General features: G+C 36.7%; 4 protein-coding genes, 1 long non-coding RNA gene, 1 other non-coding gene and 1 pseudogene across 6 annotated transcripts; 3 read left to right on the top strand and 4 right to left on the bottom strand.

The window, feature by feature from the left end:
• The first annotated feature begins 697 nt into the window (after positions 1-697).
• Positions 698-3,870, top strand: LOC114725186 (protein IQ-DOMAIN 14). The gene is made up of 4 exons (XM_028911674.1): positions 698-1,148; positions 2,394-2,582; positions 2,894-2,971; positions 3,078-3,870. Exons 1-4 carry the CDS (start codon positions 816-818, stop codon positions 3,774-3,776), a joined length of 1,299 nt encoding a protein of 432 aa, XP_028767507.1. The 5' UTR covers positions 698-815; the 3' UTR covers positions 3,777-3,870.
• A 647-nt stretch (positions 3,871-4,517) lies between these two features.
• TRNAV-AAC (transfer RNA valine (anticodon AAC)) lies at positions 4,518-4,591 on the top strand. The gene has a single exon. It is a non-coding gene; the product is annotated as a tRNA-Val (tRNA).
• Positions 4,592-6,352: 1,761 nt separating this feature from the next.
• On the top strand, positions 6,353-9,763 carry LOC114725187 (E3 ubiquitin-protein ligase At1g12760-like). Its single transcript, XM_028911675.1, has 5 exons — positions 6,353-7,172; positions 7,775-7,894; positions 8,037-8,169; positions 8,601-8,765; positions 9,249-9,763. Exons 1-5 carry the CDS (start codon positions 6,598-6,600, stop codon positions 9,414-9,416), a joined length of 1,161 nt encoding a protein of 386 aa, XP_028767508.1. The 5' UTR covers positions 6,353-6,597; the 3' UTR covers positions 9,417-9,763.
• On the bottom strand, positions 9,522-11,452 carry LOC114725188 (uncharacterized). The gene is made up of 2 exons (XR_003738405.1): positions 10,800-11,452; positions 9,522-10,379 (listed from the first exon to the last, which is right to left on the bottom strand). It is a non-coding gene; the product is annotated as an uncharacterized LOC114725188 (long non-coding RNA).
• Positions 11,453-11,610: 158 nt separating this feature from the next.
• On the bottom strand, positions 11,611-12,639 carry LOC114725183 (uncharacterized). Its single transcript, XM_028911671.1, has one exon. It carries the CDS (start codon positions 12,497-12,499, stop codon positions 11,879-11,881), a length of 621 nt encoding a protein of 206 aa, XP_028767504.1. The 5' UTR covers positions 12,500-12,639; the 3' UTR covers positions 11,611-11,878.
• A 5,270-nt stretch (positions 12,640-17,909) lies between these two features.
• Positions 17,910-19,585, bottom strand: LOC114725184 (heat stress transcription factor B-2b-like). Its single transcript, XM_028911672.1, has 2 exons — positions 19,288-19,585; positions 17,910-19,170 (listed from the first exon to the last, which is right to left on the bottom strand). The coding sequence occupies exons 1-2, from the start codon at positions 19,534-19,536 to the stop codon at positions 18,451-18,453; spliced, it is 969 nt and encodes a 322-aa protein (XP_028767505.1). The 5' UTR covers positions 19,537-19,585; the 3' UTR covers positions 17,910-18,450.
• Positions 19,586-22,231: 2,646 nt separating this feature from the next.
• On the bottom strand, positions 22,232-24,479 carry LOC114725190 (bifunctional UDP-glucose 4-epimerase and UDP-xylose 4-epimerase 1-like; annotated as a pseudogene).
• Positions 24,480-25,817: the final 1,338 nt, after the last annotated feature.

Genomic DNA, 25,817 nt, shown 5'->3' with positions numbered 1-25,817 from the left:
GCGCTTTTTTTAAAAAATAAAAATAAAAAGTTAGTCTAAAAGTGCACCTAGTCTGGTAGTGTACTAGTACCAGTGTTGTTGTGATTTGTGAACACCAGGCCTTAAAGAAAAAGAAAATTTGAAAGTGGGAGGGAATTCGAACTGGGTGGGAGAATTTGTGGGAGGTTTTAGTGAAAAATTTACAATCTTGCCGTACGAAATCAGTCCCAATACTTGTTATTTTAATAAACACTAAACTTATGAGATTTAGGTTATCCATACCTCATTTAAATAGTTAAATTTAATTTTTTATTTTTATTTATTTAAAATAATTATTTTAATATATATAGAATCTAAAATAAAAATAATTTCTCAATATTTTTTAAAAATAATTAATTAAAAATTTTAAATCTAAATTGTTTAAATTAGATATAAATAATTTAAATTCAATGACAGCAGACAACAAACCCTGAAACTGGTTGTTTGTGGTACACAGACAAAACCATAGGTCCCAATCGTTGACTGTGATTGATGGTCTCAGACCCAAATGACTTAAATTCTTTCTTTCTTTCATTTTTTTGCGATAAAAGTAAATTTTTTTGAAGAAGAAAATAATAATTGAATGCACGCGGATCAGTGTGCCCCTTGGTTCATAAGGGGCCTCGGCTCCGTGTAATGACCGCACTGTTTGCTTACACAAAAAGCCATCCTCCCCGCCTCTTTTCTTCCTTCCAGAGTTTCCCTCCAACTCCTCTCTCTCTCTCTCTTCCCTCCTGGTTCTCTCTTTAATGTTGAAGTAACTACTGGCACCCTATTCCATTTGCTTCTTAGAAGAAATGGGTAAGGTATCAAAATGGTTTCGTGGTTTTCTCAGTCTTAAAAAGCCTGATTCCTCATCTCCCACTCCCACCACCTCAGCTCCAAAACCCCCCAAAGAGAAACGCAGATGGAGCTTCGTCAAATCTTACAGAGAACACGATAACCTCCCTACCACCACCGCTGTTAAAACCGGCATTCATAATAATGATAATCATTCGATCACCGTGGCTGCAGCTCCTGCACTCAGACTTCGTAGCGGCGGCAGATGCGTCCAAGCCACGGCGCAAAGCACCGCTAACCGTGAAGAATGGGCAGCCGTTAAGATTCAAGCCGCTTTTCGTGGATGTTTGGTTAGTGGTCTTATTTATATTTAATGCTAATAGTTCCGTAGTCTTTATTTCTTTTTGCAGTTACTGCCGTGTGAACGCAAAATCCGTTGAATTTCCGGGTCTGACCATTGTATCACTTGTTTCGAGTCACAGTTACCAAGACCGTTTTGTGTGTATCGAGAACGCATTTTGTTTTTAATTCCATTTTGATCTTGAACAAGCATTTATTGATTTGGAGATGCAGATGGAAGAGCACGTTGTTTATTTTTTATTAAGAGGGGGGCGGGAGAAGCGAATGAACTAGGATTCCTACTGCGAGCTGTAGTAAGGAAGATATGGAAATTCCTGGAACAGATTTTTTTCATTCAGTCTGCTTCGAAGCTGATAGGACAGCTTTGCAGATTGGTCTATTTGCAAGATGATGTTTTTATTCATTTGGTTTTTGTGAAGATTCCACTTATTGCACAGTGAGCTGAGCTGTTCTCTAGTGTCGTTTTACTCAGAATTGATAGCCTGAAAAGTTTTGCTTCAAAATATGGCTTTCACCGTTACCTTTTCCACACTTAACTCTGAACCATCCATTACGAGCTAGTGGCAATAACATTGGCCTTCGGTTTTAATCCTTTGGATTTGGGAATTATTGGGAGAGTGGGGCCAGCTACGGGAGTAAAAAGGAGCTCCCATATGCTGATCGGTATAATCGAGGGACCCGCATGACTTTTCCAAGATAAAAGCTGGGCTGTTTAACTTTAGCAACCAATGAAGATTGAGTACTTTTAATATTTCTTTTCTTTTTTCTTTTTGTCCAAATGCCGCAAAAGCGTCTCACTGACACAGGACTTTCCTTAACTGCAAAATAGAAGTTCAGTCATTTTGGCGCCTGTTTACCTTCGAATTTTCTCGTTGCTTCCGTGCTGTTCTTTTACCTGGCGCGAATCTGAAAACTCTTCAAATGAATGAAACGGCTTGGTCCGGGAACCGTCATGTCTCCCCCTTATAATGTAAATCCATCTTTGCGCTTATCTCTCCTTTAACCCATCAACCCATTCAAAACTCGTAATCAAATCAGACAGAGGGACTGGTTATAGCTTCGTGCCGTCTTGCAGTTGGCTTAGTCTTATTGGGCTTTGTTATTGTTGTCTTGACATTTACTAAAGATAAAATCTTGTTTTCTGTCATAAAGTGCGCCGAGTGCTCTGATTTTTATTTATTTGTCAGAAAGAGATTTCGCCTTTCAATGTGAAACTCAATGTGCAAATTTGGTAGGCAAGGAGAGCCCTGCGAGCGTTAAAAGGATTGGTCAAGCTGCAGGCGCTGGTGAGGGGTCAGGTGGCGAGGAAGCGGACGGCTGAGCGGCTGCAAAAAATGCAATTACACTTGCGAGCTCAGACTCGAGTTCGGGCGGGGCGGCTTAGTTCATCTTTGATGGCCATGTCATCAAATGTCCACCTCCATGTAAATAATTGTTGGGCCCTCCATTAATTTTCCTGTCCACTCAATTATGCTTTTACTATATGTAATTTCATGCTGCTGGAAAACATGAGTTGATGATATAGGAATCCATTTTCATAAATTATAAATTTGTAATATAGTGTCTGATATAATTAGTCCATTTTTGAGCCAAGATATTTGTGTCTAAACTGTTCTATTTGTTAATACTCTTAGTCTCATCTCATTGACTAGTCAAGTATCAAGACATCACACGGCTAGGTTTTCACGTTCTTGATACGATTGCTATTTAATTCCAGCATTTCTTCTGTTCCCAGGATCCGGCAACACCTGACAAAGTTGAAAACCCCATCAGATCCAAGAGCATGAAATATGATCAGTCGTCAATACTCAAGGTATTGTTCTTGCATTTAGGGATGCGGTTCATTTTGTCATTTAACGTGTCTACTCATGAAAGCATTTATGTAACTGTGAAGAGATAATTCTAAATCCTATGTCCAGATCAGTGGCAATAAGGAGAAATGTTGGAAGACAACAGACAGTTGGGTAGATGAGAAATCATGGAATCGACAAAGATCGTCCGTAAGAATCTGTGTGAACGATGAAAGAAATGTAAGGATCCTGGAAATGGATTCTGAAAAAAGAAACTTGGCATCAAAACGCAGAGCCAGAAACCTCTTCCACTCCGCTAATCTAGCTTTAGTTTCTGATCCTTATAGTCAGAATTTGATCGCCACAAAGAACTCAACAATTCATCATTCCGGTCCAATCCATCGTGAAATTCACCAATCTTACAGTCCACCAGAAGGGCATGAAGTTGATGAGACCCCATTCTGCACAGCAAACAATAGTCCTCCTTTTTTTTCTGGGTCCTCTAGGGATGGTAGCTCTAAAAGAAGCCCTTTTACTCCTACTAAGAGTGATGGTTCAAGGAGTTATGTAAGTGCTTATTCTGACTGCCCTAATTATATGGCTTACACCGAATCTTCTAAGGCAAAGGTCAGATCTCTCAGTGCTCCAAAACAGAGGACAAGGTATGAGAGGTCTGGTTCGTCTAATAGGTACTCAATGAACGGATTTGGCGAGTCAAGATTGTCTGCACAAAGGGCATCTGCTTTGCATGCAAGCTTCACTAGCAAAGCCTATCCCGGTTCTGGTCGTTTGGACAAGTTTGGTTTGCCTATGGGTCATAGATACTGAGAATGTTGGTGTGAAAGTGTTTTGGACTTTGGTCTGATTGTGGAGCATAGCGTATGAACTTGCTAACAAGTTTTACTAAGTTAGGTGATAATTGATAACCATTCCTGTTACGGCCTGCTTACTTAAGATAGCTGTGATCATATATAATGCATATGACTTCCATGATGTTCATGGATTTATGTCGGTGACCTCTCCCCAGTTTCTAAAATGTGATGCTGATTGGTCTGCTAATATATATGTATATCAGTTGAACTTCCATGAACTTTTTTGACATTCGCATCTTCATCTCATTGATTGAGTCGAAAGCTTGTAATTTGACAATCTTCTCTGGGCTGATGTTGTAATTTGATAATTGGGGGTTACGTTTACATAATTTATAATCATTTGAGGCATCCAAATTGATTTATTTATTTTTATTCAAAAACCAAAATTCAAAAGTTGCAAAAATGAAAAGATGAATGGCTTTAACAAATGTCAATTATAAGTTAGCGCTTTCAAAAGTTGTCTGTAATGTTAGAATTCAAATACAAAGATGTAAGCCATTGTGTTGGATGATCGTTGCTGCTAAATCTAGAACTGGCTAGACAATCGGTATCTTGCTACTTTTTGGTACCGCTTTGTTATGTGGTTTTCTTTCTTATCTATTCTTTTTCATGCTTAGTAATTCGTGTTGTTCTTTATGTTCTTGTGCCTTCCAGTAACGAAAATTTAAAATAGAGATAAGAGCATTTACAGCAGCAAGGTGTCGTGGTGTAGTTGGTTATCACGTCAGTCTAACACACTGAAGGTCTCCGGTTCGAGTCCGGGCGACGCCAATGGAGGCTATTGTGATTTTTTGGCGTTTTGACAATTCAAATCGAATGCTTGTTCTGCAGGAGGCTGCAGCCTGCAAAGTGCAAACACGGTCAATACTCAATAGTAATTCATAGTTTGCTTTTATGGTCGCCGACTCGCTGCCCCTATAAGTTTTCATTTTGCAAGTTCGACCACCGTGAAGTAAGTTTTTCCTTCCTATTTATTCGTTAAACGTACAAGCGCGTAACCCGAGCGACCAATATAAGATTTTTTATTCCAGTTTTTACTATTAAGGGAGTGTTTAGGTAAAATAAAAATCATAGTTTTAAAAGTGATTTTGAAACATACAAGATAAATATGTAATAAAAATTATCTTAATTTGTATGAAAACATTTTTAAAAAGTGCTTATGAGGTTACCAAACACCCCTTAAAACTAATATATATAGGTCCTGTGATGAGTTGTGCATGTTTATCAGTATTTTTTTTATATAGCATTAATATAATTTCTTGTTCTTAAAAATTGGGTCTATCTAATTTTAGTCTCTTAAATTTCAAACTCATGATTTTAGTTCCTAAAATTTAGTCTATTTTTAAATATTGGTGTAATTGTTTTAAAATCTACTGTAATGTCATAAATAATATTAAACTAGTGGTGCAGACTTACCAGATGATAACTAATTGAATTTTATGAGAATAACAAAAAAGGAAAAAGTAGCTCCTCAAAAGGAAGCTACTTAACCACCATTTTTTCTTTATTACGATTGTTTCAATAACGGTTTACTCCATCATATTTTATTATCCACACAAGATCTAGTTAACTACTATCTGTTGAGTCTACTTCACTACTTTTAACGAATAACGATATTAATGACACTTCTACAAATGTTAACATTGTCGTATCTTCAGGAACTAACATTTTAAAATGAGCTAAATTCTAATAATTAAAATTATAAGTTTGAAATTTGAGGGAACAAAACCAAAATGCGTCAAAATTTGAGAGACTAAAATTATACTAACCCCTTTATAATTAAAAATAAAAAAGTAGGGTATTTCTTAAAAACATTTTCAAATATAACAGGACATTTTAATAGATAAATTGTTAATTTGTGGCAAAAAGGATAAATTGTTGATTCAAAAATATTTTTCGAAATCTCAACATCCATACATTGTTTTTTGCATCCAAGTACGAAAGACCAATAAAAAATTGGAAATAATTTTTTGTATTTTTATTATTGAATTTATCAATTAAAATTCATGATTAGTACCTACATACATTTTATAATAAAATAACTAATATAACTATGCATTTATATTTAAATGTGGTAATAAAAAATAATTGGTTGAAAATTTGAAATTTAAGGCGAACAAGGGAAATAGTTTATCCAAAAATTAGAAGTAAAAAAGAAAAATTACAATGACAACTAAAAGTAGATGCCATTTACTCCTTTGATATATTGTTTTATTATTACTGAGATTTTTTAATAATGATGTTTTCTATTTAAGATTTTATAACAATTTTTTCAACCCCCAAAAAAAGGCAATGTGAAAAATGTTGCCAATTTCGTTGATTCCCATCTACCCCTTATCATGATAATAACGATAATGAACTTTTTTATCCCCAGTGATTAACAGTAACTCAGTAAGCTGAAACTTGGTGCTCGTGATGGTTCATGAAAATCCCACGGACGAGCCGTCACAATCGCAATTGCAAGCAACAAGCAAAAAAGGGAGAAACTTTCGCTGTTTTCGCATTAGAGCCATCGGATTCGGGTCCGGGTCTAACTCGGTCGCCTCCCAACCAATTCACCGTCTCAACCCTTGAAGTTGAGTTTGTGTCCCAGTATTCATACGATTTGTCATCCTCGATTTCGCGTCAAGCGCTTGATCCCCTCAACATTTTAGATACTCTCTGATTTTATCTTCTAGGCCGAACCCAGTCAAGAATCAAGACGAGCAGTTCCAATTTCGAGTCAGCTTTGATTTGAAGCTTATCTTTTCGCCCTGCTTAAAGGGAATACGCAAGATATGGCGACGACTAGGTCATCGAATCCTTCCTCCGATGACATAATCGATTCGACGCCATTCATAGCAAATTCAGGCGGTTCTTCCGACGAATTCAATTCTGGCCGGCGATTTGTTCGCAGGCAGAGCCTGCGCCAAGCGGCTCGGTTCCTGAGGCAGGCCAGTGGGCGTAGGATGATGCGCGAGCCATCGATGCTGGTCAGAGAGACTGCAGCTGAGCAATTGGAGGAGAGACAGGGCGATTGGGCTTATTCTAAACCCGTTGTGATCCTTGATATTATTTGGAACTTCGTCTTTGTTGTTGTGGCTGCTACGATTTTAATTTTGAGTCGAAGCGAGTCGCCGAGCATGCCTTTGAGGTTGTGGATTGTGGGCTACGCTCTGCAATGTATCCTTCACGTGTTCTGCGTTTGCGTTGAATATAGGAGACGGAGGCGGCTCCGGCGGCGCCAGTTTACACCATCCTTGGATGCAGCGCATGGAAGGACGGGCAGCGGTGGGAATCTGAGTCTGGGTTCGAGAGATGGTTCTGGGCACTATGTGGCATTGGCGCAATTCAACGAGGAAGAGGGTACAAGGTGAATTTGTGCTCCATCTTTTTTAATTTTGGTGAATAATTTCTTCTCTGGCACTTTTAGTACCTGTATAAATCAATTGTGAGCGATAATTAAATCTGCCTTCTTTGACCCCCAAAAAAAAAAAAAAATCTGCCTTGTGATAATAACTTGAATTGTATTCAAATTTAGTTGTTGCCCAGAATTTGAATGCACTAGAGTCTTATTATACCAAACTAAAAACACTCGTAAACACGAGTATTAAGTGACCTTTGGTTCTGTTAAGTTGCCTGCAAAAGGGACCAGTGTCTATATATACCTGATTTAAATTATTAAGGAAAAAGACTTTCATAGTACATTTGCTCAAGGACTATCCGCTTCTGAAATCTGTAGTAACCTTCAAGTCGTAGCTCATTTTTTTTAATTCTGTGCATATCGTAGCATTATTTTTTTTTTAATATGTTGACACAATACCTCTAATATTTTTAAGCTTCAGACAAGGACAAGAAAAACGTATCATTTAAATCTGTGACCTATCATCCATTTGGACCCTTGTAGTTATCCTTTTCTTAAGAAAACTTGGGGAAAAATAATGCTTTTTTACGTTTGTCTTTTCTTCCTTGCAGTGTAGCAAAGCATTTGGAGTCAGCAAACACAATGTTTTCATTTATCTGGTGGATCATCGGATTTTACTGGGTATCAGCTGGTGGTCAATCTTTAGTCCTCGATTCTCCATTTTTATACTGGTCTGTGCTCTCTATCAAGCGATTTGTTCATTTATATAATTATGAATTATTGGACTTTTATTACTTAATTGAGTTGCCTTTTAGCTAATTTTCTGTTCTTTTTGTTGAATTTTACCTTGGACAAAATCAACTCACTTTGCAGGTTATGTATAGCTTTCCTGGGTTTCGATGTTTTCTTCGTTGTATTCTGTGTTGCGCTGGCATTCATCATTGGTATTGCTGTATGCTGCTGTCTTCCATGTATTATTGCACTTCTATATGCCGTTGCAGACCAGGTAATCTGGGGCATTGCTTGTTTTTCACTCTTGTTATTGAGTTAGTATGGCCTTATGAATCTCTTGCATCCAAATTCTAATATGGCTACTCCAACTTATGCGACCTTAGGTTTACACAAATATGTATTAATAGAGTATTCAAAACATTGCTAAGTTGTTACGGTTGTAATGAAGTTCATACATGGTTTTGAAGATAAAGTAACTCTTTTTAAGTTACCGGCTTTCATGCTCAGGCCCTTGCTTCTTCGCTTGGACCAGAAGGACTGGTCTTTGACTTGGAATTATTATCTATGAAGTTTACTTGAGGGTATTATTAGCTTTCGGGGCAAGTGTTAAATATGAACTGATTCAATTTCAGTGTGATGGCAGAGTCCGTCGTTATCTTGCACATGTTATTAGACCTTAATATTTTTGTTTTTTTGGGGCTGCAGGAAGGAGCATCAAAAGAAGACATTGAGCAATTGCCTAAGTTCAAATTCCGAAGAATTGACAATGAAGAGAAAGTTGCTGGCAGTGCACAAGAACGAGTTGGTGGAATAATGACTGAATGCGGCACTGATTCACCGAGTGAACACATTCTTTCTGAAGAGGATGCGGTATGTTGAACATTTTCCTCACTGTTGAGATTTGTCTTTGCTCCTATTTTTCTTTTTTCCTGGTTCCCTGTAGTCATCTTCATCCGTTATGCTGAAGATATCATCTAAATGTCAAATGTCAAAGGGAACTCAATGTAGCAGGCTTTCTTATAAGCTAATGAAATTATGCTATCATGATTATGTGATGCCCATCGAATTTACCTATCAAACACATGTAAGTGGAGGATACTACGTATATCCATTTTCTCTGTACGTGTTCTAGCATTCCCTTTGTCCTGCTATTGCATCATACCATCAGAAGAGATCGGCTTGATTGTTCAAACTGATGTTTTGTTCTGTCTGTTTCGTATGTCTTAATTTGAAGCTGTGGCCTATTGGGTCAACGTACATGGTTGCATTGTCCTTTGTTATCCATGGAAGTTTGAAGCGATTAATCACTTATTTGTACTTATGTTTTATTTTATTCTGATTTATTAACTGCAGGAATGCTGCATCTGTCTATCTGCTTATGATGATGGCGTTGACCTTAGAGAACTTCCTTGTGGTCACCATTTTCACTGTGCCTGTGTGGACAAGTGGCTGTACATTAATTCTACTTGTCCTCTCTGCAAGTATAACATCTTGAAGAGAATCAACCAAGAGGAAGCTTAGTGGACCCAAAAAATTTTCTAGCACTCATGTTGATGAATAGGTATATTTGTTGTCCGGGTGTATTATGCACAGCATGTTAATATACTTCAATCCAGGCCAATTTGGCATTGGCTTTGAGTTGGTGGGTGTATTGAGCTTGTTCAGTGCATTTGTGCCAGAATTATCTTGAGGCGATATGCTGTTAATGTGAATGTAGTATGTGAATACTTATCAAGTCACCCTAGTTGGCTGTATGATCTGTAAATTCACCACTGGACGTTGTTCGGTCTCATGTGCCTATGTTGAGTGTTGTTAGGTTCTTATAATAAAGACAGTAGAAAGAGAAAGGTTTGAGTGCATGTAAGAAATGACAGGCTGTTGGGCAATTTGACTGTGACTTGTGTTTTTAGTATGTGCCAAGTGCTATATAGTAAAAGCTTCTCTTGGAATATTCTAATTGGGCTTCGGAGTGAGGTAAGCCATTAGACATTGGTCAACATACTCTGGGAGAATGTAGGTAATGAAATGAGTGCATTGGGGAACAATTTCCAGGCGGGGCTTCCCGAGCATGTAACATGAAGAGGAGCGAAATGAACATCAAGGGATTGAAGATTGTGAAAGAGAGCAGCTTTTCTGAAAGAGCTTTGCAAAGCTTTAAATATGGCCTTGGGCTGCTACTCTATTAGTGTCACCACTGCATGATCGTCAGCCAGGCCATAAAGGAAGATTTTGCCAGTCTCTTCCTATAATCCCTTTGACCTCAGAAATGAGGGCACAGTCTGGATTCCTTCACTCGCTATTTGAACGCTCCGCCATGAAGCTTAGCGCTCAAACTGTTAATTTCTGTTCGGCTCTGCATGAAGCTCGCTAGAAATTGGCATTTTATAGGTCATCTTCAAACCTTGCTGCTTCATTCCAAATGTTCTCATCGGTTGGGCCTTACCCACAATTTTTCCTCCCTTTTCTATGACGGATAGGGTTTTCCTAAAATAGGTTAAAATGTTCACTTAATTTTTTTAGATAAATTCCTATTAAAAAGCAATAAATTACTCTTCTGGTCATTAATATAAGACCCAATTATTGAGTTGGTTTTGGTCTTAAATATAAGACCTATTTCTTATATTTATCAATTTTTTCTAAATTATCCATATAGATATTCCCTCAATCATAATCAAGTAAAATAGGGAAATGAGGTATTAAGAAAGATGATTATGGTGTTTTAAGAAAAATGTCACATTTCTTATAATTAACTAACTTAACTAATTTTTTTTAATCTAATCAAATTATTTAAATGGGTCTTATATTAAGAACCGGAGGAGTAATATTATTTGAGAAAGGATGTGTTTAGAAGACTAGTAATTAGTATTGTTTTTGAATAGTAAGGTGTCATGTAAACCGTCAGACTCTCACTTTCTCTCTCTGTCAGCCCATGCCCGTTATGAGCTCCCGCCTTTCTCTGATTATCTCCACGGCCCATTATTCCTATTTTCCTCCATCTGTCCAAACTCGGAGCCCCGCAGACTAGGCTCATCAAATTCCCTTTCCCCTTTTTCTTTTTGAAGATTACAAGCTTTGCTTGGATTCCGTTGTTTCCTGGCTGGCTTGCAAGCCTTGTTCAGTTTGAGCAAATGAATAAACAAAATTAATGGAAGATGAAATAAAAATATAATTATTTCTTATCAGCTCGATTAGAATGTCGCTGAATTTATATTACGTCATTTAGATGTGTAAAAATTATTGTAGTCACTCGAAAGCTAAAGCAAGCTTTCGAGTTGGGAAACTTGGCTAGAATCCACCAAAAGCATATTAGTCTATTACGGAACAATTGAAAAGGAGTGAAATGAGATTTCGACCAATAAAACTAGTGGAAGCAACAAGAGGATGATTCTTGAACTTTTGGAGTCTCTGGCCGAAAAGATGACAAAAGACAGTGATATTTTGACAATTACAAATGCCAATAGGTATCAACATATCAATACGTGTGTGCCAGAGAGAATTCAGAAAAAAATATTTCTCATGTTCCATGAAAAAATGTGTTTATCTTTTTTTAATTAAAAAAACAGAGAGAACACGTGGAATTTAAAAATGATGTATTCTTTATTAATTTTCGGAATGAGAAATTATTACAATAATATATAAAATCAAAATCATCCAAATCAAATTAATAAATTTTTTTAGTCAAAAAAATAATAATAAATTTTTGCTTAACAGTATATCCGCTAATAAATAATAGTAATTCATATTGAAGCGAGGGTACAGATGAATAAAACTCTCCCATGATTCATCTTTCTACAAAAAAAAAGAAAAAGTTTAAAACCGATCGAATAAAAGAAGGGGTAAAAAAGAAGCACAAGAAAACAAAACGAGACACGTACACAGAAGTGGACCGGAAATGGTAAGCATGCATGTGGTTGAGCTCATATTTTTCCACCGTGAAAAAAGGTTATTTCTCCAAAAGCAGTAGACCAAACTGAATTATCAAATCAGCACCCAGATTTCATCTGTCCCTCTTCCATCTTCCCAATGGGAATTCCGATCGCCGGAGAAGCAGCGGCAGCGTCATGCCTATCCTTCAACTGAATACTGAGGTTGATTATGGCGCCACCCGCGCACCCGTCTCTCCCTCGTAGCCTGTAACTCAGGCAACGAACACACGGGGGAGGTGGCGGCGGCGGCCAAATATCAGACGCTGGAATCAGACACCACCCCACTTGAGTCGGCCCCAAAATCCGCCGCTTCCGGTGTAACTGAAGGTACAGACAAGACTGCGTATCGGAGAGGAAGTGGGAATCGGCTGGCACGCGTAACACCCCTCCTTCTGCTGCTCCTTCGCCTTCCAGCCTCTCACTGTACACCTTAGGTTTCTGATCAGGCAGCTTCGTCACGGAAAAGAAATGCGAGGGCGTGGAATTCGCCGGCGTAAATATGAAGGAGGACCACCACGAGGAAAAAGAAGACGACTCGCTTATCAGACTGAGGCCTTCACATGACAAAACTCTGACCTCCAGCTCCCACATGGGATTCAGGATATTGCTCATCATATCTCTCTCTCTCTGACGCAAGAAATACAAGAACAAGACACAGAGGAGTAACAAGGAGTACATACTAGTATACTACATATCAATGAAAATGATTCGAGGTTGGAATTTTAATGCAGGAAACAACGCAAGAAACTACGTACATGAAGCAGGAACCATTGACGTGTATATAATAATTAAAAGTTGGACGTCAGGACGATGAGGTAACGTGTTGGAATAACTTTTCAATCAATGTCGTGTGAATCGAAATAAAACTCTCCTTGCATATATTTATTTCGTGTTCTAAATTATACTCTTCTGGTATTAAATATAAGACCTTTATATTTAGGACAGGAGGAGTGGTTGAAAGACACTTTATGGTCCTATTTGGTAGAGCGGTAGAAATTTCTTATAAGCATGTTTTACGTAAGTTGAGACAAAATTCCTCTTACATACTTGTCTTGAATTCCGTAAATCATTATTAAAAAACAGTTTATAAACTACTTATAAGCTGTTTTAAAGAGGTCTTGTAACAATTCCAAATAAGTTACCTAAACTTTTCCAGCTTTTCACTCTGTCTTTTCTTTTCTTCTTTTGCTTTTCAAATTGGAGATACATGCATTATCAGCGTAAAGTTACAAGTGAAATCTTTCACTCATACGATGATTTATTTTTTGGGCCAAAAGTTTACAAGATGACGGACCACTTTATTTTCTCTTAACACACATTAATTGCTATAGGTACCTTTCCATGCATCTTTTCCGGTCACCCTCTCCTTCTTAGTTATTTTATAATTTTTTCAAGGGTCCCAGGTACTGTATATTTTCCTCCCTTGTGGGGTAGGCCTTGCTTTAAATGGCATGATTGAACAAACAAAACATTAACAAATTGTTCACTCATTGTGGCGTGGAAACTGGAAAATTAGAATAAGCAGACCCAGAGAGTCAACGGCCAAAAGTTATTAGATTTAGAATACAGCTCTTGTCAGCGAAAATACACACACACAGCTCTGGAATTGGGACTTGTGATTAGTGCGTGCCTCTGCCTCCACATGCTGCTTCTTTTCCACAAAAGTCGGCAGAATGACAGTTTTGTCCAAAAGAAAGCAAGTTCCTCATAATCGTAATGGTACAAAAGTTTTTTTATATGTATATAATTATCTTTTTTTATAATTCTTCGATACCATATTTGTAAATCACTAGCTCCATCCTTCGTATAAAAGCTAATTTGACATTTAATTTGATTTTAAATATAATATTCCAACCCACTTTATTTTTCATATTTATTTATTTTTTTAAAATAGTTCTTGTAGTAGTTCTACATATTAAATGTTTCATTAAATGGTAATTCTTGCTAATACATATGATTAGTAAGGATATTTTAGAAAAGAGAACACTTATTACATGTATCTAGCTTAACAATTTTATGAATCTATTCAAATTAGTTTACTGGTTTTTTTATTAAAAACAAGAAGTAATAGTATGTTTCAAAAAAGTTCCTGGACTTACCTGTTATTTCGTTTATTTAAAATAATTTAAGTGACTTAGATTCTCTAAGTTCTCCGAGGTCACTGTGTCTCCGAGCTTAAAGAGCTGTTATAACAATATTTCAGACTACCCATCAATATGTCATTCGCAAGAGGATTATTCCATTGTTAATTTTTGAATGAAAAAAGACAGTCTAATCAATGAAAAAGCGCTTCTCCTTCGCTTTGCCTCGATTCCAACAATACGCAAGTATATGAGACGTCATAGGCCCACGTCTTAGATTTTTTTTTTTTTTTTTATCCTTTTGGGTATCACATCTGATTGCTTTTTTAACCGATTAATTAATCTTTTTTCATTTCTATTATTGGCCGCCGCACCAATCATTATTTTCTTGCCGAACAAAATTTAAATAAAATTGACATGATGAAAAACGTTTTGGGCTGAGGGATCCGTAATCAATACTCTCCCCTGTCTCTCTGATAATGTAGATTCAGTCAAACAAACTAGAAATTAACTCATTAAAGGTGTAACAAAATTATCTTTATTATAATATTTCAATGGAAAATTAACTACTCGTAATATTTAAGTTGTGCAAGGATAAAATATAGAAGCAAAAAATTGAATGCTCCAAATATTTATTAAATTACACTTATATTTTGAATCAAGAAAAACTCAGAACAAGCGACCTGTATTGTTTTTGGAAGGGAATAAATATACAATTAGTACATGCGAATGGCAATAAGTCCCCCCTCCCTTGTAGGAAGGAGGAGGAGAAGAAGATGATGACATAAAAACATTGTCTTTGGTGGTGAAAGAAATTAAAAGTTTTTTTTTTGGGGGGGGGGGACCATATCTTCCTGTCTATTTCCTAGAAATTGTTAGATCATTTGATGGATATGTTTAAGAATTAAGCAATATAGGCCCATACATTGCATTGACTGATTGACTCTTCAAGTGACACACATTGTTCGTGGTATTTAAAATGTTACAACTTATAAATTTTTTAATATTATCGAATATTGAAAAAGTAATTGTGTGAGTAAACAGGAACAGCATATTTCTCTGCTTTTTTTTTTTCCCCTTTTCCTAGTGAAAAGGACAGATACTAATAATTTGAAGTTGCAAAAGTGGACTCAAGGTAACAACCTTCTCACAAGAAAATTTTTATTCTGGTATACTATTAGGCGGTTTCTAAGCATTTTCTTATTGCTGGACCATTTTCTTATTCTATCATATAAAGCATTCATTGATCAAAAGATCACTGTTTCCATAAACGTTTTTTGAATTTTAATTAATAATAATCAGTTGATTTGCACGTACTGCACTCCCATTCAAAAATGAGTTGCATGCATAATAACAAAAGATTTTATATTTAAATTTTGTATGTGAATTATCTGCTTTTTTAAATAATTGTATAAATATTTATTAATAAATAAATAATTATACTAGATTTTTGGGGCGAGTGTTAGGTTGCATACCGATACAATATTAGTTAATAATAATAATAATAATAATAATAATAATAATAATAATGAGAAGTAGAACAGAGAACCTACCTTCAGCGTGGGGGGCGTGTTTTTGTGGTCTTCATTCATGTTCAAAATTCATTGTATTTTGCCATTTTGATTCATATTGGCTGGCTAGTGTTGGAAAATTTAATGAATGAGCTCACAAACATTGGAATACTTTTCAATTGAATCTGTTCAATGTTCAGTCATCCGCTTCTTTCTTTTTCATTTTCCCCCTTGAATCATCCTTTTCATTCAGAAATGCTCCTCCCCTCCTCTAGTATGTAACATTCATTTTCTTATATATATATATATATATATATATTGGTGTTCTATATAAGTAATACTTTGTACTTTTCTAAAAATTTAACATATATATTGTTTTTAGCCCTAATTAATTACAATTATTTATTATGGTAGCTTATAAGTAGCTTTTCAATCGTGATTTATGAAATGCAAGGTAAGTATGTGAAAAATTTTCTATCTCAACTTACATAAAATGTGCTTATAAGTGATTTCAAACATTAATTCAAACAAAGCTTATGTTTTTTTTTCCTGATTCATTTGCTCACATTGGTTTCACTCAGTTTTCATAAATAAGAATATATTTAGAAAAAATATCTTACATATTTATTATTTTAATTAATTTTAAATAATATTTTGATGTACATGATTTAGTTAGTTATTAGTTATATTTGGGATTGGATTGGAGAGAGTAGGTGTTTGGGTAAGATCAAAACTATAGTTTCAAAAATGCTTTTACGGTATACAAGATAAATATGTGAAAGAGTTTGTCTCGATCTGTAAAAAAAATATTTATGAAAAAGTGATTATTGGGGTACCTAAACACTTTTTTTTAAAACAATACTCCAATATTAAGGTTTGCCGGTATCCCAATTGCCAATGGTGTGGCTCTTTTTGGCAGATAGGACGGACTCGAATGAAAAAAACATGGGCCTATTTATACGGGTAACCACGCAGCAATTCTTGAACCTAAACCAAACCCGCATGATGTCTGTGAACCCACGGAACCCCTCGTTCATGGGTTCAACTGGTAAAAAAACTGGACTCTCTCACAAAAAAGAAGATTTCGATTATGGAGAGTACTATTTTGTTGTGGCTCCAGTTGCTGCGTTGGGAGAGGTGTCACCATAGCATATTGAGGTTGAGAAATTCCTACCTATTGGGCCAGAAAAAAAAAAGACTTGCTTGTCATACTTTCGTGGCCGTGGGTGAGTCCAACCCTTTTCCTAAAATTTTTGTACCAAAAAAGAAAAAAAAGAAAAAGCAGAATCCCGTTGCAATTTCAAAACGAAAAGGGGACCGAAGGATAATTGACCAAAGTTTTGATTGGTAGGATAGTTTTCAGTTTGAAACGGTTGAACAGTTCTAAAAGGTAAAAACCATCACAATATCAAATGTTTCGGTCTGTATTCGTTACGGATGAGTAAAGTCAACATTAATCGCACCAAACCTTTTGTTTTGGTTGTCGCTCGCAATGACATTTTTGAATGTTGCGCTTCTTGATTTGTTAGCCAGTCCACTTCAATCATGTGATGGACTAGAGCCTAGATGGAGGGACAAGGGTGGACAAGAATCAATATCCAATAATATACTCAATTACTCATACAGTATTATCTATAAATGCTGGATATATACATAAATTAACTACATTTATAAGGGATGAACAATATAATTAACTGTTTGTGCTTTGTGTGGTACAACTACAAGTCATTAACTTTCTAGAATGTTCCATCTAGAAGGGAGCTTTGATTATACATCGTTGGACGGGACGATGAAATATTTAGAGAGAATTACAATGAGGTCCCAAGTAATTAAAAAAACAAAGTCCCAGAGGTTGTCATTCTCACTGTAGGACTTGTTATTTCAGGCTGCTCAGGTTGTTACTTGAAACTTTATAGTGATTATTTCTCTTATGTGGGATTTGAATGTAATTCTCCTAAATATTTACTTTTGTAGTTTTGACAGACGGACATCATAGGCGGACCGCAGTCAAACTGTGACAGCCAATTTTTGGCATGCTTTGAACTTCGATTCCAGCCCATAATCATCAACGCCTCCTGCGTTTTTATATGGTGCCCTGCATCTGCAACTCCATAACAGCCCAAATTATGTGCTTTTTATTACGAACATATAATAATTACATTTATGTTTTATGAGATAAAATTATTATGATGCACAACACATAACTTATCCAGACTGGAACCTCCCACATCCAGGCCTCTTTTCCCGCTTCCCTTTCCCCCGCTCACTCACACCCTTTTTAAACTCAAACCGTCATGCCAGGAGCCTGGAAAGAGGGAACTCATTACCGTAATTCTTATATTCCCATTTTGTACCTCATATTAAACCTTAATCACTTAAAAATAGGTTAAAGATGCGACAAATCATCCCTATCACTTGAAACACTTAATTTATTAAGAATAAGAAGCTGATGAAAGAAAACCGTTATCATCAATTAAAAAAATTTCAGAAAATCAATTATTATGAAGAGCGGGTTATAATAGGCCTTACATTTTTAATAATTAGTTGCAAAGTTTGCAAATATTAGTAGAAATTTATGCGAGTATACACATGCTAGGCTGATATGATGTCAGAAAATCATAGCATCGCAACCGAAGGAAGGAACGAAGAAGGTGCAAAATCTAAATAATGGAAGCGTGAAATACACTTAAATCCAATCGAAATCGCATCCGGTTTGAATAATCACATCACGTTGCTCCGTCCACGTCTCATCGTGATTCGTCATTTTTCCACTGTCATTTGCTAATCATTTTTTCACCATCAAAATGACATTCCTTTTCCCTTCGTAACTTTTCACTTTCCGCACCCAAAATGAAGCATCGCTTTCTTAGTGCTTATCCTTCCCGCTTCGATGACTATTTCTAGTCTTAACTGTGCTGCAACATTTGGGAAGAAGATGGGGCTTCAAATCACGTGCGTCCCAGCCTTTCGCACGTGACAGCATCCGAACATGGCAGCCCGAGACGCAGAGCCATCAAACGAATTAACAACTTATTGGCTATTGTTTCCCAAGCTCCAACCAGGGCGTCTCCTGATCATCGGAGTTACTACCATCTAGCGGCTCTGTTTTTACATCGGAGCCACCGTCGGGTTCTTGGGACGACTGTGTTTGATTTTGTTCTTCCTTTTCTGCCTCCTCGCCCTCTGAACTCCGATGTCGTTTTGCCCCAATTGAAACCCCAAACAATTTGGGCACCTCCGCTTCGGTAACTTTCGTCTCCTGCGAAGCGCCGCCTCCTACGATGGCTTCCTCAGCCGAAAGCTGCGTCGCGGGTAAAAGCTCCAATGGTTTTCCTTCAGCGGCACTACTGGACTCTAATTGGCTTGAAGCATAATTCGTCATCAATGTCAGTATGTTATTACAGAGCCCCTTCAATTGACTCAATTCATTACTCAATTGCATGTTCTCTTTCCTAAGCTTTTTATTCTCTTCTAAGAGCTCGGGTGCAGTGGTGCAACTTGTGGTGAGCTGCACTGTATTATGTGCGGCAATCGGAGATGTGTTCGAAGAGATTACCTGCTCGTCACCGGAGTTGGTCGGAGACACCCCTACGACGGCGGAAGGTGCTGCAGCCACCGTCACTGTACTGGCCGCAGCTACGGCAGACGTACACGCCGATATTTTCCGCCGTTGAATGTCTCGAAGCAGGCTTCTCTCGCCTCGCCGGAAACAGTCATTAGCGAATTCCCAACGATCGGGAACAACCTTCCGAAATCCCTGCCAAATCACAGGCGAGTGAACAACAATCCGTTAGGCAGGCGAGAAAATAATGGGAAAATCGTATATTTGTATTAGCAAAAGAAGAAATAAAACAGTACTGAAAGTTAAGCTTACATAGGTATTTAGTTGACGGACGAAACTGGAGAAGTTATTGTGTTTGAAATACTTTGGAAGTAAATCTCGAGCGAATTCAGCGGGTCGCCAAACTATGAAACTGGTTCCATCTTCATTCCAGGAAATCAGGTCATCCACAGAGGGGTCATCCACAAGTTGGTAGGTCTTCGTTAGAAACGGCGTCGGCATAGATCTCTGTGAGTCAGTCAGTGCTGATTCACCGGTCTGCTCCACCGGCAATGGCGCCATGAGCTCGACTTCAGATCTGAAGCTCAGGCTTCTCGTACCTCATAACTATCCTCCAACTGTTTGTTTCGGAGACAAATAAATGCGTGAGAAGGAGATTACAGATGATATCCACAACATAGACAAACGTTTTATGAAAATCAGTATTGCAATATACAAGGAAGTCAAACTATCCTCAATAAGCCTAATCCATGTTCCTTATAATCAGCTGCACTATTCTGACATTAATATTAAAATAAATGAATAGAAATACAGACAAGCATAATCGAACACGAATACTAGTGTGACGATATGTGGTACCTTGACAGAGATAGGTGAGTTAAGGCTCTGAAAACTCGTCACCCACCGACGAGGAAAGAAGAAACGCAGTCTTAAGCAGTTGAACCAGAAACGACCGGAAGCAGCGGTTGCGGCAAGAGAGCGGAGGGAGGGAGGTGGTGGTAGGTTTTTTTGTTGCTTCTAGAAGTTTCGGAGGCGAGAGTAAATAATAGAGGATGAGTTCGAGGAGGAGGGAGAGGTGGGGGGAGAGAGGAGGAAAGAGAGATCGTGGGTTCGAGAAGGAAAGAGCGGGGAGGAATTTGGAAATCACAATAATAACAGTGGGTCCCACATATGATGGATAGAGAGAAAGCGAAGGGATAAGAAGGCGCTAGAAAGGGGACACGAGGAGCGAGAAGCGAGTTAAGGAAGCTGAGTCGGGTCGGGGAATCGAATCCCGGATCAAGAAGCCTTTTTGGTTTTGGACCTCTCCACCAAGCTCGCTCATCTTTTTTTTCCAGAACCTTCTTTCTCTTCCTTCCGCTTACTGTTGGCTGTATGGTGCGGAATTAATCATATGCCCTTTTTCTCTTTCACGGGTCGAATTGGTCCAGCACCAGCAGGCTGGTCACGCCGGACCCCTCCATGCGTCACGGAACTTCTTTTTACAGTAAGATTAATTATTTAGCGACTTAGATGCAATCGGATAAGAGAAAACTCGACTGTTCTAAGATTAATTATTAAGCTAGGTTATAAAATAATTGAGAAAATTAATCTATAACTTTCCATAGTTTTACCTAACTTAATTAGGTTACTGTATTTTCAGCTCAAAAAAAAAATTAGGTTACTCTTTTTTTTCTTTTTTATTCAGTATTTAATTCTTAATTAAATCTTTACATTCTTTATTAAGTCTTTATAATCTTACCTAATTTTAAACATGTTTTTATAGTTTGTAAAAATCCCAAACAATATCTCTAAAATTTCAAAATTTTAAATCAGGATTATAAATATGTATTATTGTTTACTTTTTAAATATTATTAATTATTATTAAAGTGTAGTAAATAAGATTGGTTTAATATTTTTAAATTTAAAAGTTTTTTTGTTGAAATTTTCACTTATAATTTCAAATGATTGATAAAAAAGTTACACAAATTTAATTAAAACTCATGTGAAACTATAAAGACTTATAAATTAATTTTTTGAAATATTCTTTTTGCTAAAATTTTTAAGATAATAGTATGATTTTTTTGGTTAGAAACCGATTTTTTTAATTGGCGGTAATTATATTCAAATTATTGTAGATCATTAAATATAGACATTATTTTATTAAAATCAATACATATTTTTTAATGATTATTGAAAACATTGGGCAGACATCAACGGCCCATCTTTTCTGACCCAATACATTGTTTAATCACGATGCGTATGGGAAGGCGCATGAAGGGTTGCACTGTTCTAGTTAAAGTCAATCTCATTCCTACGCCGATTAGCGGAGCCGCCCGTGCATCAAATCCACGCCATTTGTTTTAATTATTTATATTTTAACGTGCATAGTACATAAAATGGAAATAATTTTCTAATTGTCGATTGGTTAAAATAAAACGTTAACTTAAAAACAAAAAAAATGGAAAATTTAAATATAAATTATCCATTAAATGGGTCAAGCACCGTATCAATGTATAATTACAAACTCGCTCTGATCTTTTTAATAAAAACCTTATAACTGAATTACGCAGCTTAAAAGACAATTAAAATTAGTTAAAAATAATAAATATATAAAAATAAACCTTTTTTTAAGTATAACCTTATTTATAAAGAAAGAAATAGATTAGTAATGAAAAAAAATATGAAAGAGAATGTGCTATGCAAAATTGCCAATCTTTTAATTAATACAATATATAAAATTAATTAAGAACAAAAATAGTAAAAATACTTTAAATGTTTAGGCAACCCCAGTTAGGTTCTTATAAAAAGGACTGAGACAATTTAAACTTCATGCTCTTATAAAAAAAACTGGAGGCTACATACTACCTTTGACCTTTGCTATAAAGAGTTTGATGACTAATTTAAAAAGATTAAAAAAAATTAATTAAAATGATTAATGATAACAAATATGTGCTGTAAATATGAATATATAGCCATTGCTATGTTTGGTACACTGACAATAAATGTTGAATGATTGGGATTGTGATTCAATCTAACAAATCACAGTGCTAAATCAAAGAAATTCCATTAATTGCTATTTAACTAATTTCTTCATTGTTCTAACCATTACAAACTAATTGGGACCGTGAAATTGGAATCACTGGTCAATAATCCAGACATGCCAACCAAACCTACCGCAATTTCTCCGAAACACAAACATGAACATAAAAATTAAAAAATGTGCAGTAACGTAGCAAGCTTGTATCTCCCAATTAATTAATTATTCATAGAACTCTATGGCTTCCCCCTGTACCCCCACGGGTTGTTGCTTGCCCAACACCATTGGTCCCTGCACATTTCCTCCACACCATATTTTGCCCTGCACAAAATCATATGTTTCATCAAACAACAACCATAATGAACAGTCATATTTTTCTTTTTTTGGCAAAATGTTAGATAAAGTTCTTACTTCCACCCTAGCCCTTTCTCAGCTTTCTCTGTAGATGCATACACAGCAACAGCATCCCCAGGTCTCCTCGGACACTTTTTCAGGGGAATTTTCTGAACATTAAATAACAACCCGATCGACCAAAGCTTCATATTTCATCGTCACTTGCATGCACAAAGGAAGATTCATATATTATATATAGTTACCTTTCCGGAAGCTTTCTCGAATGCTGCAACCATTTCAAGCACGGACGTACCACGACCAGTTCCTAGATTGTAAGCCGTACAACCTACCACCAAGTTTGTCACAGTACTTTCAACTATCGCACAAAGATAATGAATGCCATTTCCATATATACAAGAAACAATAACATCGAATCACCTATGCTCTCTGTGTTGAAGAGCTTGCGCAGGGCGGCGATGTGACCATCTGCCAAGTCCATTACATGGATATAGTCCCGTACCTAGATTTCAAAACCAAAATGAAAGAAAAGATCCACTTTTTAGATAGGATCAGAAAGGTTTGATGATTGATTCGTTTAGTGCATGGAATATTACTATAGAAGAAGGTTTTACGAACCGCAGTGCCGTCCTTCGTGGGATAATCTAGACCGAATACGTTGAGCTCAGGCAACCTTCCAACAGCGACTTGTTGTATGAAAGGCATGAGGTTATTGGGAATTCCTCTGGGATCTTCACCAATTTTGCCACTCTCATGGGCTCCTACTGGATTGAAGTATCTCAGTAAGATGATCCCCCAATCTGGCTCTGCCTTTTGGAGGTCTCGAGCTATGTCTTCCAGTATCAGCTGTTTCGAGCAGCAAACACAGAGTACTTCTATATTCAAAATCAGTTTATAAAATCTCTATATTATCTATCAAATTATTGACAGATCAAGTCATGCTTACCTTGGTCCTTCCATAAGGACTCATGGCCATTAACTCGGAATTCTCATCACAAGGTATCTTTTTAGCTTCACCATAGACTGTTGCAGATGATGAGAATACCATCTGATTCAACCATGAAAACACATTACGTATGCAACGAAGAAAGAAAGAAAAGCTTATACCCTAAAGCTCTAAGGATGTAAGATTTCACAATGTTATTCACAGAAACAGGGGAGACGAGTTAACGTCCCTGCTTTATTACCAGACTTGGGGAGCGAATGAGACGCCTTTTGTTTGGGCAAAAAAAAGAATGGGACCCTTTTGCCTGCGTGGCGATTACTTTATGGAAGAAACATAATCCAGAATGATCGCATATTTAATTTAATATCCTTAAGTTACAAGGATGTAATAAATTCATACAATATTCGCAGAAGCAGGGGACACAAGTTAACGTCGTCCCTGTTTTATTGCAGCACATGCACACGGGTGATGCCTCTTTTGCCTGCGTGGAGGTCACTTTATAGAAGCAGACCAAGACATACAGAAAAATGTAATCTTTTTTCTAACTAACCTTCTTACAGTTGTACTTTTTCATAGTTTGATAGAGATTGATGGTGCCGATTAAGTTATATTCAAAATACCGAAGGGGATTTTGAACACTTTCTCCACAGCTTTTAGACCCGCAAAGTGGATCACCGCATCAAATCTGTTTCATCATGATCCCCAGTTACAAAATCACGGAAAATCAACTATTCTCTCTGTAAAATCTGTGTTTCTTTCGACATAAAAAAATGACATGCATGGTTATAAATGTTCAAGTAACTGAATAGTATATAAAAAAAGCTAGCAATCCACACGTACTTGGTTTTGGAAAACAGTTTCTCCAAGTCACCTATATTCCTGAGATCACCCTGAAATCAGGTCAACAAATAAGATCAAACCGGACGGTAATGCAGGTTTATGACTGGGGAGAAAGGATTGAAGATTTTAATGTTATTGGTCTGAAATCATACTTGAACGAAGTCGAGGTTCTTAGAAGAGTCGGGACCGACCAAACCCCGAATCCGGTGGACGGCTTCCATGACGGAATTGTCAAGGTTATCGATGATGGTAACGTTAAAGCCACCTTTGAGAAGCTGAACAACGGTGTGAGAACCGATGAAGCCGGCCCCTCCGGTGACGAGTATCGTTTTCGCCGGCGAAGCCATGACGGAAAACACAGAAACAGTAATGGGGAAGGAGAGGAAGAGTGAGAATATATTTATGTTATATATATATGAAGAGGAGTTGAAGAAGACGAAGGAACAGATTGAGGATTCTAAATTGGGATATGGCAAAAGGCATGGAGTGATAGTCTCCGACTATTACTGAGGTTTCCATGTTTAGTTCCCTTTTAAGGTGTTTTACTTTGATTTAGTAATATGATTCGTTAGTTTGAATCCCAATAATCCCAATCCGTCAAAATTCATTGCTGGTACCAAACAAAGCCATGGTGGTCTTTTCCTTGTTCTGTGTTTGCGCGTTTCTTCTCGTTTTCTAGCTAGCATCACAATCTTCAACCCACTGCACCATATTCTTGTGCTTAATTGCATTCAGTTGGATCAGATATCTAACTTTTTTGTTTTTTCTCCTGTTTGGTATTAGATATTCAGTTACAAAGCATCGAGTCCTCTTGAAATTCATAATTTCTTGCGTAAATTTTTTCAATATCCCTCTTTATTTATTGGATTTATAAGTCCAATTGCATTCTTTCACGGGCCTTTACAGAACCCGGCCTTACTCCCTTTCCTAAGGAGGAAAAACCCTACTTTGCTATCTAATGAATTGAGTCTAGTAAAAATGATTAATTATCACACCAATGAGCTAAGGCTTGAATTTCCAACTATTTAATAATCCAGATAATATTTTAAGCAGTATTGTATCCAATAAGAGAATAAATGTGCTTAGAGGGGAAAAAAACTCCTACTTCATCGGTTTTGTTTCTTTTTTTATTTTTTACGGGAGTAACAGTCAGAAGTGCAAATTAATGTCATTGAAGGACTGTCAAAATTAAAAATGAGAAGAAAGAGCCAAGTGTCCTTAAGCGGTGGCTAGAATTTAAACAGAAATTTCTTAAACAACCTCAACCTCTAGTCACAATCAATCGATTTATTACTTGTCTTGTCAAACCGGCTTGCCAAATTTGAGATGAAATATTCAAATTAAATGAGTCCCGGAATTTGATACTTCTCTTTCTCTTCCCAAAAAGATGAGGAGTGATTCGTAAAACATTGGAGGGAGAACCTGCACAGACAATTATTTACAATTCCTGAATATTTGCAATTGACAGTTCATTCTTCCTATAAGATAGGATATTAAAAATCACTTGTACAATTATTTGAGAGTTTATCGATAATTTGACATTTGTCTTCCTAAACTGATAACATTTCGTACAGTAATTTATAATTGACGTTTCAATTTTTTAGACGAAAAACATTGAAAAATACCTTGTCACAATTGCTTGCAAATTTTGATTGCAAATTACTAGTACAAGCCAGGTTTGGGGA

This window comes from Neltuma alba, unplaced genomic scaffold (assembly GCF_004799145.2).
Source record: "Neltuma alba isolate B1F8T4 unplaced genomic scaffold, ASM479914v2 tig00012231_pilon, whole genome shotgun sequence".
In the NCBI taxonomy this organism is placed as follows: Eukaryota; Viridiplantae; Streptophyta; class Magnoliopsida; order Fabales; family Fabaceae; genus Neltuma; species Neltuma alba.
Note: the sequence above shows the minus strand (reverse complement) of the source record. Positions and strands in the feature narration are given on the sequence as shown.